General features: G+C 33.6%; 1 protein-coding gene across 10 annotated transcripts in view; it reads left to right on the forward strand.

Moving 5' to 3' along the window:
- The first annotated feature begins 556 nt into the window (after window positions 1-556).
- Window positions 557-26,758, forward strand: part of LOC134536589 (gastrula zinc finger protein XlCGF57.1-like) — a 331,362-nt gene continuing 305,160 nt past the window's right edge. For 2 of the 10 annotated variants that reach the window (XM_063376345.1, XM_063376353.1), the window contains exons 1-3: window positions 2,250-4,119; window positions 14,064-14,147; window positions 24,450-24,509. In XM_063376345.1, the coding sequence (XP_063232415.1) occupies window positions 4,075-4,119; window positions 14,064-14,147; window positions 24,450-24,509 (189 nt within the window). In that variant the 5' untranslated portion in view covers window positions 2,250-4,074. The other 8 variants (XM_063376346.1, XM_063376354.1, XM_063376350.1 and 5 more) reach the window with 8 other exon arrangements.

Below are 26,758 nucleotides of genomic sequence, written 5' to 3' on the forward strand. Positions count from 1 at the left end.
ACAAAACTCTTCCCCCATATGCTTCTCGCCGTCAGGCGGTCATGTCCTTCCGTCTTCGGTCCGAACATCTTCTGACTCCAGAGCACCTCTGTCGACTGGACATGACACCCCATCCGACCTGCCCTTGTGGGGCTCCTGTTGCGGATGTTCAGCATCTTTTATTGGAATGTCCCCGTTTGAGTGCGAGAACACACCTCCTACGTACTTTTCAAGAACTGGAATTGCCGTCCCCACTTTCATACCCTAATATGGTATACACCTCCACCCATGCTGCATATTTGGCAATCATCGCTTACTTTTTGTCCAATGGTATCACTTTTTAACCCTGGGGTTGCTCTTGTAACTTCCTTGGTGACCGGCCCTCCCCAACTCCTTGTTCCATGCTCCACGGCCTACTCCACCCTTGGTAGACGGGCCTCTACCAAGAAGATGTAGTTTATTCTCTAGCCTCCTCTTCTGATTAACATGCTCCCGACACTCTGAACTATGGCCGTGGGCTTCATGCTGTAGGCCACTATCCAATAAAAAAAAAAAAAAAAAAACTAGCCAATAAGAATCGGGGCCAGTCCTGTCTGCAGCGCCTCGTTTTGTTTACGAGGGGGTTGTTTTTGTCAAAAAAAGTACAAATATACGTTGAACAGAAGTCTAGGATATGTAATCAATCAAAAATCATTTCGTCCTGCCGGAAGATGCATAAATTCGTTTCAAGAAATGCTGCCTCAATTGTAAGTTTCTAATAGTCTCGTTTGTCCGTGGTAAAGCAAGCCTCGCAATGATCACTATCAAAAGTCCGTGATATGCAGCCTATAATATGGCCGGGAAAATTTTTCTTTATTTATTTTATTTCCAAAATTCGTTCAACAGATTCTTAAAAGAATATAGAACATGTCAATAAAGTCAACAAAAATGAACAATACAAACAATCAAATTAATTAAATCATAATATCACATCAAATTAGTACTAATTAAAACAAAAATATAAATACATCAATATACAAACAAATCATCATAAGTTATTCTAAACATTATTATAATATTCATTTAATGTATAAAATGAATTTTCTAATAAATAGTTTTTGAGTAGAACTTAAAATAATCTTGGGTTGCAATGGGAGATTGCTTTTAGTTTATGAGGGAGTGCATTGAAAACTTGGTAAATATTTACTTGGGCGGTATTTCCGAAAAAAAATGTTAAAAATCCGAAAATACCTTTATTTTATGCTCTTCAACTTCCTCTTTTCATTAAAATCGGCGGAGATTAGAAATTCCAAATACTTTAGGAGATATCGAATTTTTAAATTTCTTCATATGTAGTTGAGTGGTATTTGCGAAAAAAAATGTTAAAAATCCGAAAATACCTTTATTATATGCTCTTCAAATTCCTCTTTTCATTAAAAGCGGCGGAGATTAGAAATTCCAAATACTTTAGGAGATATCGAATTTTTAAATTTCAGCACAAAACCAGCGCATTCCTGTGGCGTGCGTGCACCATTGTTTCTTGATACGTACGAGTATCTATTTTTTTTATTGGATAATGATGTCACGTGATTGTTCGTGATAGGCCAGAATTCAAATTAACTAATACGTGATTATTTAGTTCAATTATTGTTTAAAACGGTGTTTAATTACCGCCTCCAACTTAGGTGAGTTTTTAACGTTTCTAATTTTAAAGTCTTATTTGTTATTTTGATATTGTTGCGCAAGTAATAAGTAACAAAAAAATTTACGTGAGTTGTTACTGTACATCCTTTGTTACGGGTTTGTTATGTAAGGTCAGTTACATTATAAATAATTTAAAACTAAAGAATAATTAAAATTAATTCACATTATTTTTAATATCACCTTAGTTTGAAAGTATTTATAATGTAACTGACCTGACATAATCGACCATTTTAGTTTACTGTTCACCGTCTGTCCGGGTTTGTTTGGTCAGGTCAGTTACATTATTAATATTTTAAAACTAAACAGCCATTAAAATTAATTCACAAAATAATTTTTAATGTCGGCTTAGTTTGAAAGTACTAATAATGTAACTGACCTGACCTAATCAACCATTTTATTAATTACGCATTCACGATTCACGTATTCACAAACACACGGCAAAATAAAAAAATGGCGTCGGTCGAATGATAAACACAGGTCTTGTATGCAAAATAAGAACGGCGATATCTCCTAAAGTATTTGGAATTTCTTACCTCCGCCGCTTTTAATGAAAAGAGGAAGTTGAAGAGCATATGATGAAGGTATTTTCGGATTTTTAACATTTATTTTCGCAAATACCGCTCAACTACATATGATGAAATTTAAAAATTCGATATCTTCTAAAGTATTTGGAATTTCTTACCTCCGCCACTTTTAATGAAAAGAGGAAGTTGAAGAGCATAAAATAAAGGTATTTTCGGATTTTTAACATTTTTTTTCGGAAATACCGCCCAAGTAAATATTTACCGAATTTAATTACTTCTTGCTAATTTTAAGAAAAGAAGGCTTGCCAACGTGAGTATTCGGGTATGTCCAGAAGGATGTGTGAATCGTAGGCTTCCCGCTAAACTCCGCATCAGTGCACAGCATGAAAATTAAAAAAATTCCATATCTCCTAAAGTATTTGGAATTTCTGATCTCCGCCGGGTTTAATGAAAAGAGGAAGTTAAAGAGCACAGAATAAAGGTATTTTCGGATTTTTAAAATTTTTTTTTAAAAACATTGCCAAAAAATGAATATTAAAAAATTCAATATCTCCAAAAGTAATTGGAATTTTTTATCTCCGCAGGCGGTTCTGAAAAGAGGACGTAAAATAGCATATAATGAAAGTTATTTCATATTTGTACGATTTTTTTTGGCGCTAATCCGTACAATACATATTTACCCATCATAGTAAGTATCCTTATATTCTTAAACAATGGTCTACAAGAATCATAGTGATTAACATTAGACATTATTCTAATAATTTTTTTTTGTAGTAAAAAAATATCATTAGCATAGGGTGATGATGCCCAAAAAATGATCCCATATGACATTACAGAATGAAAAAATGAAAAATATATTTGTTTTAAATAAAAAACAGATACAGTTGCTGATAACGATTGAAGTGCGAAACAAGCTGAACATAGTTTAGGTATCATTTTAACTATATGTTCCTTGCCACACAAGGTATTGTTTACATGCAAGCCTAAAAATTTAACACTATTTGCTTCTGTAATTTTAGTATCACTATAATTCAATTGAACTACAGGGTTAGACTGTTTATGTAAGTGAAATTTTAAGATACTTGTTTTATCAATATTTAGAGTAAGATTATTAGCATTAAACCATTGATTTAATTTATCACATACACTATTTAATGTTTGAATTAATTCTTGATTTTTAATGTTATTACACAATATGCTAGTGCAGGGTGGCCACCGACCCGGGAAAAACCGGGAAACCTGGAAAAAGTCTGGAATTGGAAAGGACCCGGGAAAAATCTGGAAATAATCTTGAATTTTACTAGTCATTAGGGAAAAGTTCGTTTGTGTGCCCCGCTTTTACACGCAGCGTCTGACTTGCAAGAAACTGCGTCGGCTTTAGTTTCGAATTTAATTAATTTTTCAGCTGTTTATTTACTATATCTATGTGTTTTACGACTTAACGGGAAGTCAAAACATTCATTTTACGTATTTGAAGACGTTCGTGTTTTCGTACCTGTACTTGTTCTAAATGACTAACGAAAAAAAAAAAAAATACTTTACCCAGGTCTACCACCATAAACATCGTTTCTAACAGTAATACGCTCCACGAATGCGTGGGTAATACAATGGTAGTACATGAGTTTGAATTCAGCAGTTGGTTGCAATGATCGGTCGTAGGAACCAATGACAAAATTATATGCGTTCTTATATTCTTATTGGCGTATTGCGCAGTTTTTTCGTTTGTGAGGTATGAGGAGGGTTTAGAAGATGGCGATGGTGCGTCGATTGTTTAGCGGAACACGAACGTGAATAATTTTTTGTTTGTAGTTTTTGGAAGCATGAGTATCTTGTAGCAGTGAATGCAGGAGGGAGGTTAGGATCATGTCAACGAGATATTCCTGTCGCTATGAGGTGGAGTTTCCGTGGGCCACCGAGGACCCTAAAGACAAAGGTACTGCAAAGTGCAAGATCTGTGCGAAAAGTTTTAAGTTAGATACTATGGGCAGAGGTGCCTTTTTAAGCCACGCCAAATCGAAATTTCACCAAAATGCGAAGTCATGCCAAGATAGAAATATGTACGTTACTGCATTTTTTTCCACTCATCCTGGTCAACACCATGAAGCTGTTCCGTCTTGCAGCAAAGGTAAGTTACAGTTACTAGTGTTTTATTAATATTTTTGTTTTGTGTTAAATAAATGCTTGAAGAGTCTATTGAACTCTATAGATTTAATGAGAGTGCCGAGTGTGTGCATTTGCTTACAATTTATTTGAAATACAGCCTATAGTTTCACGTTGTACAGTAAACGCCCGGCACATCGCGCCCCGATTGATCGCGGAATCGAGTATATCGCGAGTCAAATCATGTCCCCCAATCAAAAATGAATAATTTAATAATGAATAAATGGTTGCGAGCAGAATAGGGTCAACTCTAAAATTCGATTCCGGAAGTAGGGGAACTATCATGACACATTCGATGAAGGTAGGTATGAAAGTAAATAAAAATGCGGCAGTGTTGGTAGCCACATGCGATAATTGATTTTGAAAAAAAAAATAAGCAAAGGTGTGGCAACAGTGTAACATAGAAATGCCGGCAAATGTTTGGTAGCTGAATAACAGCCGGGGCACATTGTAGGGAAAGACAATATGACTATGCAAGGTTAGGTAAGTAGGAAATATATTTAAATGTAAAATGCATCACCCGAAGACATTTTTCAGATGTTGAAAAGAAAGTGAAAGGTTGGTTAGATTAGGTCAGCTACACAAAGAAAAATTAAATTAAAAATTTGCTACGGAAAAAATAGTTGTTTGATTACCCGAAAGTATTTTGTATCATTTTCTGAATGGTAATGAAAAAGAAGTGAAAGGTTGGTTAGGTTAGGTCAGCTACATAAAAAAAATTAGCTAAATGTAAAAACGTTATTTTAATATACGAAAGTATTTTGTATCGTGTTCTAGAAGGTATGGAAAACAAAGTGATAGGTTGGTTGGGTTAAGTCAGCTGCATAAAAATAATGCTTATAAATAATACATAATACCAATAAAAAATAAAATGAAAAATAATTATCAGATAATTGTTATGCTGTGGCGTTCTAGAACATTTGCGATTAGGTCAGCCATGTAAGTGCCGTATGTTTTAGTGTAAGGACATTGAAGGTATATTTTTGCTCGTAAAAATTAAAACGGTGTCGGATAGTACCTGCTATACCAGTATTTGTTTGCTAATTATTCTCGTTCTATGTGTGTCTTATATGCAGTTTGAATGTTTTTAGACTAAGTTTGCACGTTATATTTCTCGAAACCACGTCTATTGCTACATTTTCTTTGATACAGAAAAAGTTGTATCAGAAAATAGAGTTGAGCGGATGGGTTATACTCTATTTTCCGATACAGTTTTTTTAAGGAAAATATTTTTGTGAACGTGGCAACTTGTTGGAATCGTGAAATATAACAGTTTGTACAAAGCTACAAACTGCGTAAAAGTAACACAGAGGAGAATAATTAGCAAAATAGAAGACTGGTATCGCAAAATAGAGTAGACGAGGTGGGATTAAACTCTAGTATGCGATACTGTAAAATAAGTTTATGCGCAGACATTTATTGCATATTTATTGATTTTATTCCTTCCCCAAGGTAGGGAGCAGACAACAGTGTGCATGTTCCATTGTTTCAGGTATTGCTGCACGACATGAACAAGCGAATCATGTCGATCCTGATCAGAAGTCATCTGTAGATAACTTGGTATCAAGTATCGATACCAGCGAGACTCCAAATCGAAATGTTCTTCAAAGGTTCCTTTTGGGGGAACATATTACGAGGGCGGAAATTTTGTGGGCTCTTCACACTATTGTTGGTCACACATCACTTCGTAAAGCAGCTGAAAGTGTATCAGTCATGAAACTCATGTTTCCTGACTGTGCGGTCACTCAAAAAATGGAGTTGCAGCGTTCGAAGATTGGTTATCTAATTAACCATGGCATAGCTCCATATTTTGAAAAAGAATTGAAGGAGCTGGTAAAAAAATCATCTGAAATTGTTATTGGTTTTGATGAAAGCCTAAACAAGGTTGTTCAGCGTGAACAAATGGATATACATGTCCGCTTCTGGGATGAAGAACTCAACATGGTGCAGTCTAGGTATTTCACGTCAGTTTTCCTAAGCTCTACTCGAGCCCAAGATCTATTGAAGGGACTCAAGAATGTTTTAGGACATGAAAATTTGAGAAAAATTATTCAAGTGTCCATGGATGGGCCCTCTGTGAACTGGAAGCTATCTAAGGATCTAGTTACTGAATTGCGTGAAGAAATAGGTCGTGAAGGTTTTGACCTAATCAACATTGGCAGCTGTGGGCTTCATGTTGTACATGGTGGGTTTAAAGAAGGAATAAAAGTGACAGGATGGTGTGTAGTCGGGTTCTTAAGAGCGCTTTATTATCACTTCAAGGATGATCCTCTGCGGAGAGCAGATTTCTCATCTTGCACAGGTTGCACTGTATTCCCCCTTAAATTTTGCTGTGTGAGATGGGTGGAAAATAAGAAAGTTGCTGAAAGAGCTTATGAACTACTGCCACATATGAAGACTTATGTTGAAGCCATCGAAAAGCAAATAAAGGACAAAGTGAAACCTAAAGATTCACACTTCAAACGAAGTTTTCCTGCTCTTAAAGAATCCCAAAATTTCAAGATTATTTGTAGTGCTGTAAAGGATGAGATGATGGGTGCCAAACTGGCCTTTTTCACTGCTGGAGCATCACTTGTAGAACCCTTTCTACGAGAATTTCAGAGTGATGACCCAATGGCACCATTCTTGCATCAAGAACTTCAGGCACTCACAACCACTGTGCTTAAGAGAGTTGTTAGAAAAGAGGTTATCGAAAGTGCTCAATCAATTACAAACATTGACTTGTCGAAAAATGAAAACCTTCTGCTGGCAAATCAGGTGGACATTGGTTTTGCAGCTACAGATGCTCTGAAGAAGGTACGAGGTCAGCTTGCTGAGAAGGTTGTGCTACAATTTAAAAATGACTGTAGATCATTTTATGTTGGCTTCCTTCAAAAGGTTCTGCAGCGTTCTCCACTTGCATATAGTCTTACTAGACAAATCTCCTGTATCAACCCTGAGTTGATACGTAGTAAACCAAACCTTGCTGAGAAAAGAATTAAAGCATGCTTGGAACTTCTAGTTGAAAAGCAACAGATCCCGGGGTCCACCGCTGACAAGATTCTGCAAGAATACCAAGAATTTATCCAGATAGCTTCCGTGGGAGAAGCCATGAAGTCTTATCATCGCCAGAATCAGCGTCTAGATTTGTTCTACGTGCAGGTTATGGTGGAATCTGGCAAATCATTTCCAAGTTTACTACTATTTATCAAGCATTTGCTTATTCTTTCCCATGGAAATGCTGCTTTGGAACGTGGTTTTTCCGTAAATTCGGATTGTCTGGTTGAAAATCAAACTGAGGATAGTCTTATTGCACAAAGAATTGTGTATGATGCTGTCATGAATTCTAAGGGTGTGCAACATGTGCAAATTACTAAATCGCTTATCCACTATGCAAGGAATTCTTGTGCGCGTTATAAGGAGCATCTGGAGAGTAAAAGAAAGAAGGTAGAGGCTGAAAAAAGTGAAAGGGACAAGAAAAGAGAAGCTCAAAAAAATCTAAGGGAACTGGAGGCAAAAAAGGCGAAAATAATGAATGATGCCTTAAAAGAGGCAGCCCTCATTGATGAAGAAATAAAAAAACTTTAAATGGTTCATGTGTGTGGAAAAGTGAGAATTTTTGTATCAGCGATTTTTATTTAAATAAAATAACACTTTATATCAAGAACACTTCAAAATACTTCAAAATGTTTTTGTAATTTGTTCACTGATTGGTGAGTATTCTTGGTTTTAATAAATTCTTAAAGTGATTATTGTTATAGTGTCCTTGATGTCGGTAAACAACATTAATCAAAACAATTGAAAAACTATTTCAAAATATATTTTTTTGCCACATATATGTCAATTTTTTTAAACCTGGAAAATCTTAAGAAAACCTGGAAAAATCTGGAAAAAGTCTGGAATTTGGTTTTAATAATAGAGTGGCCACCCTGTAGTGTCATCTGCAAATAAAATTACTTCAGACTGATCAGTTATAAAAGAAGGAAGATCATTTATATAAATCAAAAATAATAATGGTCCCAGGATCGACCCCTGAGGCACACCAAGATTAATTAACCCTTTATTTGAGTGAACTGTACTATGTCTATTATCAGAAATTTTTACTAGTTGATACCTATTTGACAAATAAGATGTAAACCAGTGGAGCGCAGTATTTCTAATAACATAAAATTGAAGTTTATTTAGCAAAATTTTGTGGTCAACACAATCAAAAGCTTTAGCTAAGTCACAAAAAATACCTGCCACATTCTCTTTATTATCTAGTGCTTTAAGAATAGTGGAGGAAAATTTGAAAAAAGCTTCATTAACAGATTTCCCACTTCTAAATCCATATTGAGACTTAGATAAAATATTATTTTTTTCAAAATAATCTGTTAATCTATTATTCATTAATTTTTCCAGTATTTTTGCAAAAGATGAGATTAGGCTAATAGGTCTATAATTAGATACTTCATCTCTATTACCTTTTTTATAAAGAGGTGTCACCACAGAAAATTTTAATCTATCAGGAAATATACCTGATGTCATGGAAGAGTTAAAGATAAAAGTAAGAGGTTCACTAATTATGTCAATGCATTGCTTTAATAATTTTATGGAAATTTCATCAATTCCTGAGGATGCTTTAGGTTTAAAAGCTTTTACAATTTTACAGATCTCTATTATGTTAGTAGGTGTTATGAAAAACTCATTATTTGTTTTGTTGATAGCGTGATGAGGAATTATATTTGGCTGGATGCCTATTTTAGGTTTATTATTAAGTTTTTTTGCAACGTTAAGAAAGTATGAATTAAAAATATTAGCAACATGAATTGGTTCCTGAACAGTTCTATCATTCACAGTTAGTTTCACCGAAGTGGAATTATTTTGTACACGGTTCATTTCCGCTCTAATTAATTTCCACAAAGTTAGTACTTTATTAGTTGAATTACTGATAAGTCTGTCAAAATAAAGCTGTTTGGCCTTTTTAATTACCTTATTCAAAATTATACAATATCTTTTATAGTATGTCTTTGTCGTCGCCCAGGTTTTTCCCCAGGAACAGTGCAGCTGCCCGGCTGCTCGTGGTAGAGGGGGTTCAGGCCTCGTGGCCTCCGGGGAACGTCAACCTGGTGCCTGAAATGACTAATACCAAATTCAACGGTCGACTCATGATTTATTAACCCACTAACACAGAATACTTGGGGCTGGCCCCGTTCCTGCCTGCGTACGTCTGGGGTGAAGCCCGGCTCCGTGGGCTGTGCCACGCCGTTCCGTACCGCACCGAAAGTCCGTGCGACGCCGGCACTGACACGATAACTATTACTTCCCGATGTTCAGGATAGGTTTTAAGTCTCTGTAGGTTGCAAGCCTTCTCCCGCGTCTCAATCGTGACCGCTTGTTAGACAACCGCGCCACGAGAATCTCCCGCGATTCACGCGACTACTCCGCGACTACTCCTCGGGGCCGTCTGCCCAGCGACTGTGCGACTACTCGCGACCGTGTCCCCCTCGCGACCGTGTCCCCCTCGCGACTGACTGGACTGAGCGCTCCGCGCGCGGCGCTTCCCCTCCCGGCGCGTCTCTCCCTCCCCTCGACGTCTCCCACGGAGCACATGACGTTTCGCAGGCAGGGCGGGACCTCAGTCGCCCGGTGTACAAATACAACAATACCCTTCAAAAATATAAAAGATTACAGTCCGCTGAAAAAAAAAAACAACACACACTGGTATATCATTATGCCTAACTGGCAGGAGAGGCGTTGCCTCGTCATAACGGCCTGTAGGGAGCTAGGTAGGCACTTGGGTCGACGTCAATCATCAGTTGCATTTTTGGCCAGAATATAGAGTTCCTTTTTCCTATTGCACGAATTTCTAATACCAGTAGTTATCCATTTATTTTGAGAGGAGTTATTAACTCTTAACAACTTTTTTTGGAAAGGCTTCTTCAAACAATTTACAAAAAGTTGAGTGGAATTTATTATATTGTAAATTAACATCATTTGATGTATAAACATCATACCAATTTTCCAAAAGTAATTTAGCTCTAAAAAATGAAATTGTTGTATTATTGATAGTTCTAATCCTTGTACTTTTAAAAGGTTTTTCAAAACTAATAACAAACTGAGGATTACTAAAAAATAATAGTTGGGCATCATGATCTGACAAGGCATTAATATAAGGTATAGTAAAACATTTTTTAACATTATGAGCCTCAACAAAAATATTATCTATTACAGTTGCTGTGAGGCCTTGAATTCTGGTAGGAAAATCAACAGTAGGTATTAAGTTATATACTAAAAGCAATGAGCATAATCTATGTTTGTTAACACTGCATAACATAAAATTTACATTAAAATCACCACATAAAATTATGTCAGAATTTTTACTTTTGATCTTGATTAATTTGCTTAATACAGATTCTAAACCATTTAAAAATATTAAAAAATTGCCAGAAGGAGATCTATAAGTGACAATTATATAGACCTTTCTATCCTGCAAAACTATAGAAGCCATTGTACATTCAAAATCCTTTTCAATACATAATTTATTTATATCAAATTTAACTAATTCAAATTTGACATCTTGTTGAATGTATATACATACACCTCCACCAGTAGTCTCATTTCTACTATAAAAACTTGCAAGTTTATATCCAGGGATTACAATCTGTTCTATTTCATAAGATTTGCAATAATGTTCAGATAAACATAATACATGTAAATTTATCTTATTTCCCTGATTACATGACTTTATTGCTTCATAAAATAAGTCTTTTTTATTTTTAATACTATGTATATTTTGATGCATAATTGCGAGTTTGCCACAAATACTCTGTCTACTAATGAATTTATTGTTTAGTTTAGCATAAGATGCATTACACAGGAGAGTATTATTTTGGTTTATAAAACAATCTGCTGGTGGAGCATTAATATAATTTAGTTTTTTGGACCAATATCATAACCAATTGGAATCACTTTGTTTATATTGTTTTTGGATTGCAATACACTAACAATTTGTTTGGCAACATGTACTTTACCTTTTAAGTTTATATGTTAGCCATGTTTGGTGAAGCAGTCTCTTGGCAAATTAAATACATCAATAACACAAACGGATTGGAATTTTGAACAAAAATTTTGTAATCGCTTATTTGTAATTTCTATTTCACGATTGATTACTGATTCTTCATTGAGGTCATGCCTTCTTGGTATGTTGCAGACTGCTACCCTCGTGTTGAAAAGATTTAGTAATAGGTGTTTCAATTTAATCACTGCTGCTGAAGCTTTGTTTTTATATACGTCGTTTCCTCCTGCAGACAGCACAACAAGGTCTTCATTAGTGAGATTTCTTGAGTTTTCTGTGGCATGCTTAGTAACTTCTGCAAAACATCCATTTGGCTTTACCATGCCAAAAACATCTGTGTCCTGATGGCACTGTGATTTAACTTCTGCCGCTAAACCTCTTCCTTGGCTGTCCGAGAATAACAATATTTTTCTCTTCCTTTTGTCCAGGGCATTTCTCTGTTTTGCATCTGTGGTGTTTATGTTTACATTTACCAAATTACTTTCACATATGGTCGATCTTTGCATAACATTTTTCCAGCCCCTTGCTCTATATTGCTGTCCAGGTTCGCATCCGTTAGAAGTTTGCAAAATTCTGTATTTATTATTTGTCGGTATTTCAATCCTCTGATGAGTAGGATCATGTCGGAGTTTTCCCTTAACCACTGTTGACCACGCAAAACTACCTGAACTATTGTTTTCTTCATTAGTGTGCCTATTTATATTTCGTACATTTTCAATGTCTTGCTGCAATAATTTAATTATTTCCTGTAATGATTTGTTTTCTTCACGCAACTGTGTAATGACCATTTGTACTTCTTTGTTATTCTCGTGGCTAGATACATGTTGGTTAGTTGCTCTCAATTTGATTTCTTCACACAATATCTTTGTAGTGTTTTGAAGCACTTTATTTTCCTTCGTTAATTCTGTAATCGCTGTTTGTAACTCACTTAACATGACACTATCAGTTAAAATATTCTTTGCGTGAAACATTTGTTCATTATCACTAATTACACCACCATTTTTTGCCGTGCACTTCTGACATTTCCATTCTTCTTTTGGAATATTTTCAGGATCCACATTACTGCATTTTATAAAATGGTACCATAGATCACAGTTCTCACAAAATATACCATTTTTTACAATTTTTGAACACTTACCGCAGTTATGATCCATCAAGATTTTAAGTTTTGAGCACGAGCAATTAACACTGTTTTTACAATTCCGCGCCATCTGACCTGAGTAATACAGGTACTTCTCTAGTGTTTCATATGTCCGTTTATCAAACTTGCCAATATTTAACTTTGTACGGAATGACGGATGGAATTATAACCTCAAAAAATATCGGAAAGGGGTAAACGTGTAGTTAGGCGGTATTTGCGAAAAAAAATGTTAAAAATCCGAAAATACTTTTATTATATGCTCTTTAACTTCCTCCTTATGATAAAAGTATTGAACTTAGTAGTTAAGTCCAGGTATCTGGAGATATGCTGTATAGCATAAATGTATATCAAATAAATAAACCTTATACCTTAAATTGTTACTTGGTGCTAAATATGTGCTTGCTGATAGAGGGACAACTTGAAATATATAAAACATCAAGAAAGTGCTCATTCACAACCACATAAAAATGTATTTATCTCAGGAGCATGTCTTGCATCCTAGCCATAAATTTATAGTAAATTTATACTAACTCTTTGCCATGTTCAATTTTATCATAAATCATATTATTATTTCAAGGGGCTACTTAATTTTACTTTATATAAATGAATTTTTCCTATTTATGGTATGAATATTTTATAGTATATTGTATAAACTGGAAATAGCTCTGAAATTTATGTTTATAGACTATTTTTTAAATTCCAATTTGGTTATTAATTAAATTGGAATTTATCTTCGAATTGAAAGTATGTTATGTTAACACAGAACGTGTTTGTTGTAATTTTTTTAAATTATTTGGATGATTTTGTCTTGTTTTCATATTTATCTTTTTTTTTTGTTTATTATTGTCTTTTCCCATGACTTACAGTGTAAAAAGAAATATTATAGGTATGTCAAAAAAAATATTTAAGTTAGTTTTTTCCATTGCAAGAACCAATAATTGAATGCTATCTCTATAGCTGTCACAACAACATTGGAGTGTACATTTTGATCAAATAAATTATATTATAATAGAAATCACCAGAAATAATAAAATAATCATCATAAATGATAGAAATGAGGATAATTTTAAATTAAATCAACATTAAAACAAATAGGCTTGTTTTTCTAATGATGCTGAGCAAAAATAAACATTATTTCAAATAAAATAGCAGCATAAACGATTATAAAAAAATTATATACTCATAGAAAAAGTATTACAGTTCTGAATACTTACACTTACAATTGTAATATTGCATTATTCATAATTTAAAAAAATTCAATCAATTTATAACAAGTAGTTACAAATTGGAATTCAAAGAATTTTTTTTGTGTTTTCATACAATATACATTATAATACCAATTTAAAGTCTTATTAATAATGACAATTTTAGTGTTCTTTATCGTGTGCATTACTTGCAGTTAGTTTATATTTAATTCAGTAACTATGCACCATATAATCTCAACTATGTATATCCATGGTATAGAAGTGTCTAGCTGCAGGTTAACACAGTCTACCAGTCAGCGTACTGACATGCCAGGTGGTGTGTGGTGTTGTTACAGGCAGCACGTGAAGTTGACTGCTCAGAGCAGAAGCCTTTCGAAGCGGTTTTTCTCCCAATCAAGGAGGAGTTGACATATGAACTAGTGAGCACAGTGCTTAGTGTGAAAAATTTTCAGAACCAATAAGCGTTATAGTTAAGTAGTTTACAAATAAGAGTTTCCAGAGACTTCTGAGCTCAAATAAATTCAACAAACTTGCAGTTTAAGTTTAGTACATCTGTGTTGACAAACAGAACCTATTGCTCGGACTTTTACAACCAAGGTTACTCAATTTATGAATAAGTTTCTTAAATAATTAATAATGTTTTTATAATGAAAAATAAAACTTACAGCAAAACCCCTTATTTGCACTTTTCATGGGGACAAAGTAAAAAAGTGTAAAAAGCGGGAAAGTGTAAATAAAGGGAAAAGTATAAAAAGGAGTACAGTTTACCTTATTTAGAATTTTTTTCCTTTTGTTAAATAGCACATACTACAATGCAGGTACAAACACACTAACAACAAATTTTACTTTAGTATTTAATCCATTATAATTTACCACATTTGACAAAAATAAAAAAAAAGAATGAAAGCCAAAATGTTTTTCTGATTACTTCCTAAAAATAAATTTGAAATTTTCTTCTGCTTGCTTTTTTGGCTGTTCAAGATTATTTGCCTCTCCAAATTATAAATACAGTTGCAACCGGCAGGGTTTATAACAAATACGGGCTACATACACATTGCTCACAGTAAAAAATTTTTTAAGAAAAGGCCGCAAATTGTTGAATATTTACCGTCAATAGCGCGCCAAACGCGGAGAAAGGTCATTGTACTCGGTCAGCTGCTGTAACGACGCGGCGGCGCATGCGCACTCTATGCTCCGCCCAGACTCATGACGCCATCAGCCGCCAACCAATAGATGCGAGCTTAGCGGAAAAAAAATATAAGCTCCACCTCCCGTGTACCAATTTTATCCAGTTCTAATACCAGTTTATTGGTATACGCACCAGTTTTCTCGCTGCCGTGACATGTTAAAGTTTACGTTTATCATGATGTCTTGGAACCAATAATTAATTATTTACGATCCCCAGAAATAAATGGTTAGTTTAAAAAATATGGCGTCAACTGTACAACACTTCCCAAATTATAAAAGACGTATAAAACAGTTACCAAGACACCGCTCATTTTATCTTGTGAAGTTTATGTCTCGTACCAGTATTTCGGCTAAGTTGTGACATAAATACAGTATCAGAACTTACAAGCAGCCATGTTTGTACATTCATGAGTTTACGTTTTTCCCTCGTGCATTTTAGATTGCCTCCTGCTATAATTACTCGTACTTTTACACGCCTAGGCTTAAATTATTACATGTTTAGAAATAAAAGCAACTTTTCATGTTATAAAATATGTATATTTTGCTATTTAAAATGTTCATTGCCTACTAGCTCCACGGTATTTTCTGGTTGTTTATGGTTGTTACGTGACGTAAATAGCGGGATTGATTCGATTTTTGAGACGTAATTCGCGGGAAAGTATTGTATTGGACTATATGGGAACCAAACGGGACCTGAAGAATATAGTGCAAATAACGGGAAAACGTAAATAACGGTAACGTAAATAAGGGGTTTCGCGTTGGTTTTCTATCATTATGTAAATTACATTTGTTACGTTTTAAGAGGTATTAGTGCATTTTTAAAATGTATTTTTTAAAACTTTCCATTAATTTAAAATTTTTAATATTTCTAAAGACTTTTTTTTAAGCAATTGAAGTAATTTTAGTTGCATCTTGCTTTCTCAGTTAAGTTTTCTTGTGCTTTCTCTTTTTTTTTTAAATTTTTTTTTTGCTATGGTTGTTAGAAGGCAGGCTGATGCAGTAGTAAGGTTAATTCTACTACAGGTTGGGAAGATCAATGTTATAAGTTTGGCACACTATTTGGTTTCTCCGCCAGGTAGCAGTAGTGTTCCATGAGGTGGTCACTTTCATCTATTTCAATGTATTTAAATGGGCCGTTTGCATTTTTCAAAGTGAAATAACAATATGTGTAAAACTTGTCAGTTCGTTTTGAATTTAAAATTAGGATAGCTTAACTTTCATCTCTAAGTAGTTTTTAATTTAGTTTTTCAATATGCCTAAGTGTTGTTTTGTGCCCGGTTGCAAAACTGGATGTTGTAGAAAGTACGACGCAAGCATTAAAAAGTATTTAAGGCTCCTGCAGACGAAAAAATAAGAGAATTATGGAACAGAAAGATCCCAGTGAGTGATAAGGACTTGAGGAAAGCTGATTATGTTTGTGAAATTAATTTCGAGGTTCGTGAAAATAAATAGTATATCCTAACCAATTCCATCCCGACTTCCAGCTTGATAGTCACGTTAGGCTCTGTAGTAGAGTAGGATGAGTTCGTTGGTATCAAACCAGATATAAAAATGGTATTACAACATGCATTTGATATTTTTGTTTATGTTAAGGTTCGTGTTCGTTTCTGTATCATTATTAAAAAAAACTTCAGGTTATATCTTTTGTATGCCAATAACCCCAAAATTTAAAAAAAAAAAAAAAAAATTGGCATTCATATTTTCAGTACGTTTTGGGCTGTTGATAATTGTAATAGGTACTTTAAATATCAACATTTATTCACCTATTAATTAATTAAAAAATTTTCAAATAGCCTTCTAGTTTGCTATAATACTACTTACCATAAGTAATATTTCTTTTGTTTCAATTTTCATTCAGGTTATCATTTTGCTCAAGGATTCCAATCTGTTGACTATATTTAACACATTTTTTTAGATAACCAATTAGATCAAAATATTCCAATTGAAAAAGTTTTCACCAGAACTGCATGTGTTAATTTAAATTTAAATGCAATTGCACTTACTAGAGAAAGTTAACAGCACTTTGAAACTTTGTTGGCATTAATAACAATTCAGTCTAATGAACAAAAAGCACAGTTGATTTACAGAAAAAACACACACACACACACATATATATATATATATATATATATGAATGAAGTGATTTGAATAGTTCCAAACTTACAATACAAAATGAGATAACTGTTTAATTTTTGTTAGGGTGACTGTAATGTTACTCAACATTTTTAGTTTTACTTATATTTTAACACAAATGAGGGCTTATTATTGTGGATTGTGTTGAAAACGAGAAAATCCATTAAACACCACTTAGCTCGAACAATAATGTGCTCAAATTCAAAGATGCAGTTTTTAAAGAGCACAAAGTGTTACAGGACATGAAGTGGCATGTGGCATACATGTTGAACACAGCTGTTATTACAGCTGCAATGTCAAGTAATTAGCAACTATGTATACACATTTCAGGAACAAATGATATTAAGAAATTATGTTCACGAAGTTAAAGGTGATACCATCAAGATACCAAGAGGTAAAATAACTTTAACATAATATGCAGTGCCAACTATTTTTCCAAACTTTCCTCCATACTTGACACAGCGCAAGACATACAGAAGAAAACTAGAGATGAGTGCAAGTTCATTTTTGAATCAAACACAATACTTGCTGCAGTTATGACCATTTAAATTTAAAATTTCAAAGTAACCAAAATCTCATTTAAAACCATTTACAGTTGATGGCATTTTTACTTTTAATGAAATTTTTTTTACCACACAGTACTCAGTGGTTTTCAAGATACCTAATTACTTGATTTTATGCTATAGCATAGCTGTGAATTTTGTGTGTGTGTGTTATGATAGTTTTATTGCATTAAGTCCTACAAAATATTTTTTTCTCTTCATGGCAGGGGAAATTAACTTACCTTTTTTTTATTTCTCCACAATTTTTTGGCTCTTCAGGAACATTGGATCTGCTGTAAAACAATTATGGCAGCAAAGTGCTCTTTCATATCTTTTAAGTAAAACATAAAATTGAAATACATTTAAGTTTTATTATTAAAGGTATAGAATTGAGAATCGTAACATGAAATTCAGTTGTTCACTTAAAGACTTGACTATAATTGTCTGTTTAAAATTACCTTATTGCAGTATAATTTGCAATGTTTATTAAAACTTGGGCACCAGCACAATTCAGAAGCAAAAAAAAAATGATGAAATTCTTTAAAGATTTTGAGTGCATTACAATAGGAATAATAATAATTTTCAAAGTATTTGCTTTTCTATAAAACAAAACCTATTTGAGTTAATTTAATCACTGTTAAGTAAAACTTTAAGGGAATTTTAATTTCAATCTGAAAAATTAATTTACACTGGGCTTAGAAAATCCTATTTTATCACACAATGGTTTACACATACATACACACATCTTTAAAGAATACGCAAATGTAAATGAAGTCAAAACAATCTTCATTGGAATCTGTAATAGATCCAGTAGTTCGTAAAAGAAGGGATCATATTAAAAACTGTAGGTAAGTGTGATTAAAAAAAATCATGTGTTTTTATTAACTACGTACTCAATTACCACCTCTGATTTGTTACTAATTGGAATACATTAGTTTTTAGCAATAATTTAAGTTATATCAGAAGCATAAAACAATGTATGAAACTAGGTACACAGTGTACTATTATATTATTTTTTATTTATTTATTTATTTATTTGTATTCCATTGAGCCTTCTTTTTGGTAGAAACCATAAGGCTATGGAGCATGTCATTTACATATTTACATATTTACAGTTTACATATACATACAGTTTTACATGTACACAGTTTTAAATACACATACATACTTAGTTTTACATACATATAACTTTGAAGTAAAACAAATAGTTATAAAAATTTTTCAGAATATTTATTGTTAGAAATATATAGCAAAATAATAATCATGTTTGAAAATTCTTGTTTACAGAACATTGATAACAAAAATTCTGTCAATATAGCTCGCTTAGAGCCACAAAGTGCCAGCTCCCCAAGCACCACAAAAAACGAAAATGTGTGGCAGTGGCTAATATCAAGGTCTCTTGATAATGGTTGGGGCAGAAAAACAGAAAACGATGCTTCACTGACATATTTCTACTACCGAAAATCTGAGCAGAACAATGCAGATTTGTTAATTAAAGTTGTTTGGGAACGTGACAGTGCTCAGCCAAGTTTGTACATTTGCAATTGTAAAATAAATATGAGGAGGTTAAATTTTAACTATGTCCATACTACAGACAGCATTTTGTTACTTCTCAGAAAGTTGGAAATAATAGAGTTTTGCAAAGGGGTACATATCAAAGAAATAACCAGCATGAACTCACCTCAAGTGTCATTAAAAATATTAAGTAATGCAACAATATGCAATGGAATTTTGTTTAGTCCAAAATGTTGCTTTGTTTCAAATGAAGTTTTCCTACACTGCAAATGCTTCAAAACACGACTAATAAGTAAATCTAAAGTTCCACGAAGATGCTTTCTAACTAGAAATGTGAAGCGTTCGGTACTAAAAGAAAGATCTGCCATTACAATGATAAAACACTTACAAGGAAAAAACAAACAGCTTTCTACTACTGCTTTACAAGAGGCCATAAACAATTTGCCAGAAAAACAGCAAGAAGCTGTAAAACAGTGCTTTCATTCCTGTACGTTGCAGAAAAATTCTTTTAGTAAGAAATGGATACTGGAATGTATTCTTATGCGATGTAAGAGCCCTTCTTTGTACAAGCATATTCAAGAACAAAAAATTCTTTTTGTTCCCACAGTACGCACTATCAACACACACATCCGAGGTATAAAGGCAGAATGTGGCATTTCAGATTATATTCTGCAGTGCATTAAATGTAAACTGTAATCCTTGCTTATAAGAAAAGACACTATTGAACATCATGGTGTACTGCCGTTTGACGAAATAAGTTTAACACAACATTTGGATTTAAATTCAGTGTCTGGTACAATCACAGGGTTAGTGGATGTAGGTTCTAATACAACAGACACACAGTTCTCTCATAATGCTGACCATGGTTTGGTCCTATTCTTTCGGCCATTTATTTGTAACTGGGGCCAGGTTGTTGGTCTGTATCTCACCAAAAATGCAGCCCCTGGCAATGTCCTTACAAATTTGGTTCTGGATGCTATTGCGAAACTAGATGCAGCTGGTCTGTTTGTAGACTGCGTAGTGTGTGATGGAGCAACAACAAACCGTTCAATGTGGAAAAAGTTTGGTATTGGCATAAAATATGAGAAGAACGTTTGTAATTCAGTTACCCACCCATGTAGTGACACAGGCGACAGAAAGTTATATTTCATTTCTGATGGTCCACACTTGTTTAAGTGCATAAGAAACAGATGGCTTAAATTACGTGTATTTAAGGTTAGTTTTCAAATGTAAAAAAAAAATTGCTGACATTTCAATATGATTATTTGATTGTTAAAATCTGTTACGGAATTTGTTTCATTTAAGATCGGGATGGAAGCAGCATGCATGAACCACTTGGAACTTCTATTGAAGTATGACAGTAAAGCGGCAGGCCCAAGAATGGCCCCAAATTTAACATATAAACATGTGCAGCCAAAAAATTTCCAGAAAATGAGTGTTACTCTCATGAAGCAGGTAACTAAAAATTGCTGTACAAATTATGTAATTTCCATAATGCAGTTATTCATAATAAAATTTCCACACATCAAAATTTAAGCGATAATGGTACTTGTCATTGTTTTCTTTACCGACTAACTACCAGAGGCACTAATGAATTTATGAACACAATTTTCTTTTGCTTCCAAGAGCATTTTTGGGAATGAAATGGGAAATATGGGCTCGGCCAATTTATTCACATCCTGTGCACACAACACATTAAAAATTATTTTGTAAATTAAATATATATACTTGTTTTATTAAATAAGTACACAAAAATAATTTTATAGACAGCTTCTATTCATAAACTGCACTTAACAAAAATAAAGATTTTCCTGTATTGAAACATTAAAAATACTTAATGATTCTTTATTTCTTATGTAGACACTTCTTGGTTTCTTGGAGTATATTGACACGTGGGAATAATCCACCAAATATCAGCCAGAATTGTTTCTTTCACCATCAACAGCCTGTGGAATAAGAGTAATGATAACATCAATCATTGAGTTGTCACATACACTTAATTCTATTGGCTTTCGTTACCTTCTCACATCAAAGGTCAACCAAAACATATTGGAGGTATGTATTATTTAAAAAAAACATTCATTGCTGATTTTTTAAAGCAAATAATAGCTAATTAACTAATCCTTATGTGATGTCTATAGGAAAAGTTCAATATTGCAATTGGAATTTAATTTTTTTGCCTTATAAAATTTTCAATAACTATTTTTGAGACCTCAGAAAAAAATGTTATGAAATGCAGGAAAGTAATCAGTGTTGAAAATGAAAAATAGGGACAAATTTATGGACATATCAATTGTGGCATTCCCTGCCTCTGAGCACCTGGTGACGACAGAGAGGGCAGGAGCAAGAGACACTACATGCCAAGGGACAAATTAATTCTAGTGCAGGCTTAGTAATACAAATACACATATTATTTCACTGATTTTTCCAGCACAATTTGATATATTTAAAAACAATCAGCTAGTAATTTTAAAACGTGATAGTTACAATTGCTTATATTACTTCTCTAAAACATGTGTTTTGACTTCAGTGAAATTCCATTGAAACATAAAAAATACAGCTTTGGTACTTCATTATAAAAGTTCACAATTTTAAAACATATTACATGGATATAGAATATATGTTTTAATTAAGTGTGGTACTTTGCAATGAGATTTCAATTTAATAAACAAATAATTAAATTGAGGCCATCACTTACAGCATAATAAATAAGTAAATTAAATATAAAAAATCCAACTTAAAACCTTTACACATATCTACATGGTGTATTCTCCACTCTTATGAAGGCAACCATGTGGTTGAAAATTTGAATTATTTTGTTTGTCCCGTTTCCATTTTAATAACTAATAGTTCTGCAACATACACATAAAACTAACCTAACCAATCATTCACTCCATTTCACAGTAATTTTAATGTAGCTAACCTAACGTTTCTACATGTTAAAACAGTATACTACAATAACATAATTTTTAAAAAATATGTCAAGAATTTTGATACTGTGAAAATGGTTGGTTAGGTTATATTTAGTAAGCTGCGTTTAAAATACTTAAATAGTGGGTGTGGACAGTTGGTTAGGTTGGTTACATTACCAAAAAAAATATATAGTAAAATCGTTTAGTTAAGAACCGCCCCTTTAAACTACACATCCAATGGCATTGATCTAATTATTTAATTTTTTTAATTGAATATATTTTCCATCCTGCTTCACATAGTGCTTGAAGATTAAGCACAAAAGGAACAACCATTTACCTACCACATTTTATCCCTATTTCAAATTTCTAAACAAGCACAAATGCTGCAAGTAGATGGGTGCACCATACAAGCTCACTACACTCATAGTTTTGAAAACCAAATTTCACAGTGAAGCGATGAAAAGTTGAAAAAACAATTATTTTTCTCTTAAATATCATAGTAAATCACCAACGTTTTGTGTCCGTAAATTTTAAATTCGGACTTGCTGTAACTGATAATGGAATATGGTATGTAAATTGTATTAGTGGCATGAATCAAAATTACGTTAAGCTTGGAAAGACTGTCGCATATCCCGAGAAATCAGTCGAATAATAACTAAGTGAAAGGTTGTTTATGTTATGCTTGCTATATTAACAAGTAAATCTGTAATTGAAGTAGAAAGCTTACCTGCAGGTAAACTGAAGTAAGGTAAAGTGAGGTCATGACCTCAACTTCACTTTAGTTATTATTCGCCTAATTTCCATTAATCCGAGAATCAACAACGTTCACAAACTAAATAGTATAGATACTGTGATATCAAACCGATAAAAACACAAACAAGCACATCTTTTTTCATCCAGACATAACTTACCTCAAATATTTGCTTACCTTCATATGCAGATTGCTCGCGGCGAAACATAAACGCAGTATAGCTTTTATTTACGTACCCAAAAGGCACAAAGTTGTGAAATTTACACGTTCTTAACGGAAGACTTGTTCAATATAATTCTTGCAAACAAAAAGCACATAACTAAATACCATACAGACTATTTTATTTGACTTCAATGCGGTTTTCTCACGTTCACCCTCATGGCAGTGTGTAAAATGTTACCCTTTCGCTACGCCAGCGCACCTAGCGGCAGAATTTTTCCCTGTGCCAAACTCGCCCATAAGAAAACCCGTTTTCTTCCTAACCTGTAGTAGAATTAACCTTAGCAGTAGTTTTGCCTGTTACATAAGCATTAGATAGAGAGAGAGAGAGAGATGTATTTTTTGCATGGGAAAATAATCAAGTGATGTCTCGTGTGGGCAGTTATGGTCCGTTTTCACTGCCAAAAAGTGTTCTGTCATTGGTGGAAAGTGTACAGTTCTCTGTGATTGGCCTACGACTCCAGCCACGACATCAGCTGTAGTTGTTGGTCGCCATGTCAGTCATTACTGGGGCACCTGCGAGTGTAGACGTGTTGGGTGACGGCTGCTCAATTTAATATATTAGAGAACTGTCGAGAGTTTCACGCCTGCGGTCGGGGCTGCGCTGTTAATGACAACTGCACGACCACAGGCGCAGCAAAGTCCTAGAGTGAAGCCTTTCTGTCAATTGGTGGCCGTGCTGAGCAGACAGTCGGTGCCGTGCGTCGTGAGCAACCAAGGGACAATCAACCAACATTTTTAATATTACAAACTTCAGATTTAATTATGTAGCCTAACTAAAACATGGTTTGCAAAAATGATGTGATAATTAATACATATAGTCAAATAAAATTAATTCCAATAATTAAAATAAAATATATATATGAATGAGCAATTTTTTGTAAGGATAATTTTTCACATACAATTAAATGACTAAATACTCTTCATCAATTTTTTGTTTAGGTTTAGATTTTTACATCCTTTAACTTTCTATAACTATAACTTTATTCTTTGAACCCTTACTGCATGTTTAGATGCAGAAGTTACAAATGGTTCAGCACACATGAGCAAAAACTTTAAAGGCTTATTTATGTAACTGTTAATAATATTTTATAAAAATATTTTTTGTAGTCTGTTTTTACTGTTGTATATGTGATAGCAAATAATATTAAATAAAATAAATATTATTTTACTAGGAGGTATATTGTTAAATAAATTTTACAAGGAAATCTTTTAGTTGTAAAAATATTAGTAGAAAAAAACGTGTACATAATAAAGTGTTACCGAGCTAAATCTTGTTTCTTATTTGTACATAAATTTCTCCTTATGTAGTGTTGTTCTTGCATTATGATTTTATTCAGTTTTATCACTATATTCACCATTTATAATCCAGCCAAACGCTATTGATAGCATTAGTTGCTGTATTTCCTAATAACATGCAGGTGTCTGCTCCTCCATGTGCTAACTGATGTGTTGTTTCAGCCGGCAGATGGAGACGTCTGTGTGAAGCAGGAGCCAATCACGGAGGAGTTGAACGAACTGGTGAGTGCAGACTGCTCTGTGCAGACGTGACTAAGAACACAAGCATGAGAGATTCCAGAACCCTTTGTGGACATAAGAATAAATATGACACACCATTAATTCATAACTTCACACAACTTGAAAGAAACCAGGGACTGCAGTGTCTGTCGCCCAGCCAGTTGTTCCACTCGTGGCTGGATGGTTCTGCAGTCCCGGAGGATGCAGCCATTCACTGTGTGCTTCCTGCAGTCTGGTCATTGGGAGCAAGGGGGAGGTGGGGGTGGTGCACCTGCCACTTCCTTCATGTGGTGCGCAGATGTGCGTAGCCTCGACAGTTGGCGTCAGTACGAGGTACTGAGAGGTCATATGTCGGGTGGTGGCTCAAAATTAACATATGAATGGTTTGAAGAGAGAATTTTGCATTAATAATAAACCTTTATCTTGTTTTGGAACTATGAACTAGAATTTTTTAGCCACAGTCGTTATATTGGCCCAAACAAGGTTCTAGTTAATTTTGTCTTTGTACCGTGGATTTGAGTCATTTGGTTTGTACCGTGAGTTTGTGTGCAACCACAGGATATAATTGTGAACTATCTTTAAATATTCATCCTACGGTACTTGCGGACAGTAAACTTGTCAGTTTTAAAATCAGGGAAGATAAAGGTAATAACGTTTACAAACGTCTTTAAAAGAAAATTTAAATGTTGACAACTTCGTATTTCCCTTAATTAAATAAGTAAGTGGTAATGTCTGGTAAAATATTAGATTTATACTTTAAAATACATCATTTTATTCGGAAAAGATACGTTAACAAAGTGCTTGGCATCTAACAGTGAGACCAAAAACAACATGCGACGTTTAGTCGAAGTTTTTTTATCTCAATTTTGACGGCCTAAAATAAAGGTGTGACGATTATGCGACTGCTACGATTATGCGATAAATAAGGGTATTATTTATAATTTGTTGTAAAGAAAGTAAGAATCCTTAAAGCAAATTGTGTCTAAATAGTGTTTAGAATATAGTTACTTAAATTCAATTGATTTTAATGTGTTTCTTGGTCATTGAATTTCCCTCAATGCATAATGTCTGCATTCTCGAAATGATTTTTCTTGTACGTTAGTTGGAGTAAACTTAACTAAGAATGTATGGAATTAAAGTGATTAAATGTGGAGATGACTATCAATTCAAATAATTGCTAATTGAGTCAAAGTCTTTAATTTTTTTTAGCTTTAATTAAGTAAATTCCCTCTAACTCAAATTCTTAACCTCCATGATTTCGACCCATATTTTTGTCAGAAAATGTATTGATATTTTCACTTATTGAATGTTATTCTTTAGTTTAGCCTTCTGCTTGAATTTCCATAATTACATTCAGAAAGGAGCTGAAATTTGAAATTGGAATTGGAGTCAAATTTGGAATGTGTAATCTGAAGTGAAGAAACAATTAACCGACCCATATCTACTGATTTGTTTTCTTAAGCATTCTGGTGTTCCTTCCGGCACTTGTTCACACAGTGACAAATTACAAATTGTTTTCACACGTGAGGGCACTCTTTTCCAAGTGTATGGATTAGTTACAAAAATTGTGTTAACTTTGCACTAAGTGATAAAAGCTTGAACCACTGTGAACAATATTTTAAGCGATGATTCTTTGTACTGCTTCAGTAAAATAGTTACAACCCTCTGAATAAGGTAATCAAATTAGTTTTTCTAATTTTTATTGGAAAAAGGTTACTTGGAAGCTGAATTAGGTTTTTAAATATTTAAGAGAATTTAATCTACCAAACTTATCTTAAACATATATTCACAAAGGACTGAGTCATTCCGTGTGAAATCACCAAGTTGAGGTTGCTCGACTATTTTTAAAAAAATTAATATTTTTACCACATATAACCTTATCAATGGGTAGTTCAAAACCATATTCATTTTATTTTTGTGTGCCACCATTTTCAGTAGAGGCTTGTATATCTTCCCAAGTGCGTGCTCTAACAGTGGTTTGCAGTGGTTTCAATAAAAGGTCATTGTTGACATTGTATTAAAGATAGAAGGTTCTGGTCTTCACTGAAGTAAAGTAAACATTGTATGGTTACCAAAAATGTCTAGAAATAAAGATATAATTTTGTTTAACCTTATGTGAAATGACCTTGAAATTTGTCAAAAATGTTATAAAAATTCCATTTTGAACATTTTTTTAAAGTGACTTGGAGTTGGAACCACAGGGCAAATATTTTTTTGCAATAAGTATGGATGGCAGACTTTCCAGAAAAAAT

Source organism: Bacillus rossius, chromosome 11, assembly GCF_032445375.1.
Source record: "Bacillus rossius redtenbacheri isolate Brsri chromosome 11, Brsri_v3, whole genome shotgun sequence".
NCBI lineage: Eukaryota > Metazoa > Arthropoda > Insecta > Phasmatodea > Bacillidae > Bacillus > Bacillus rossius.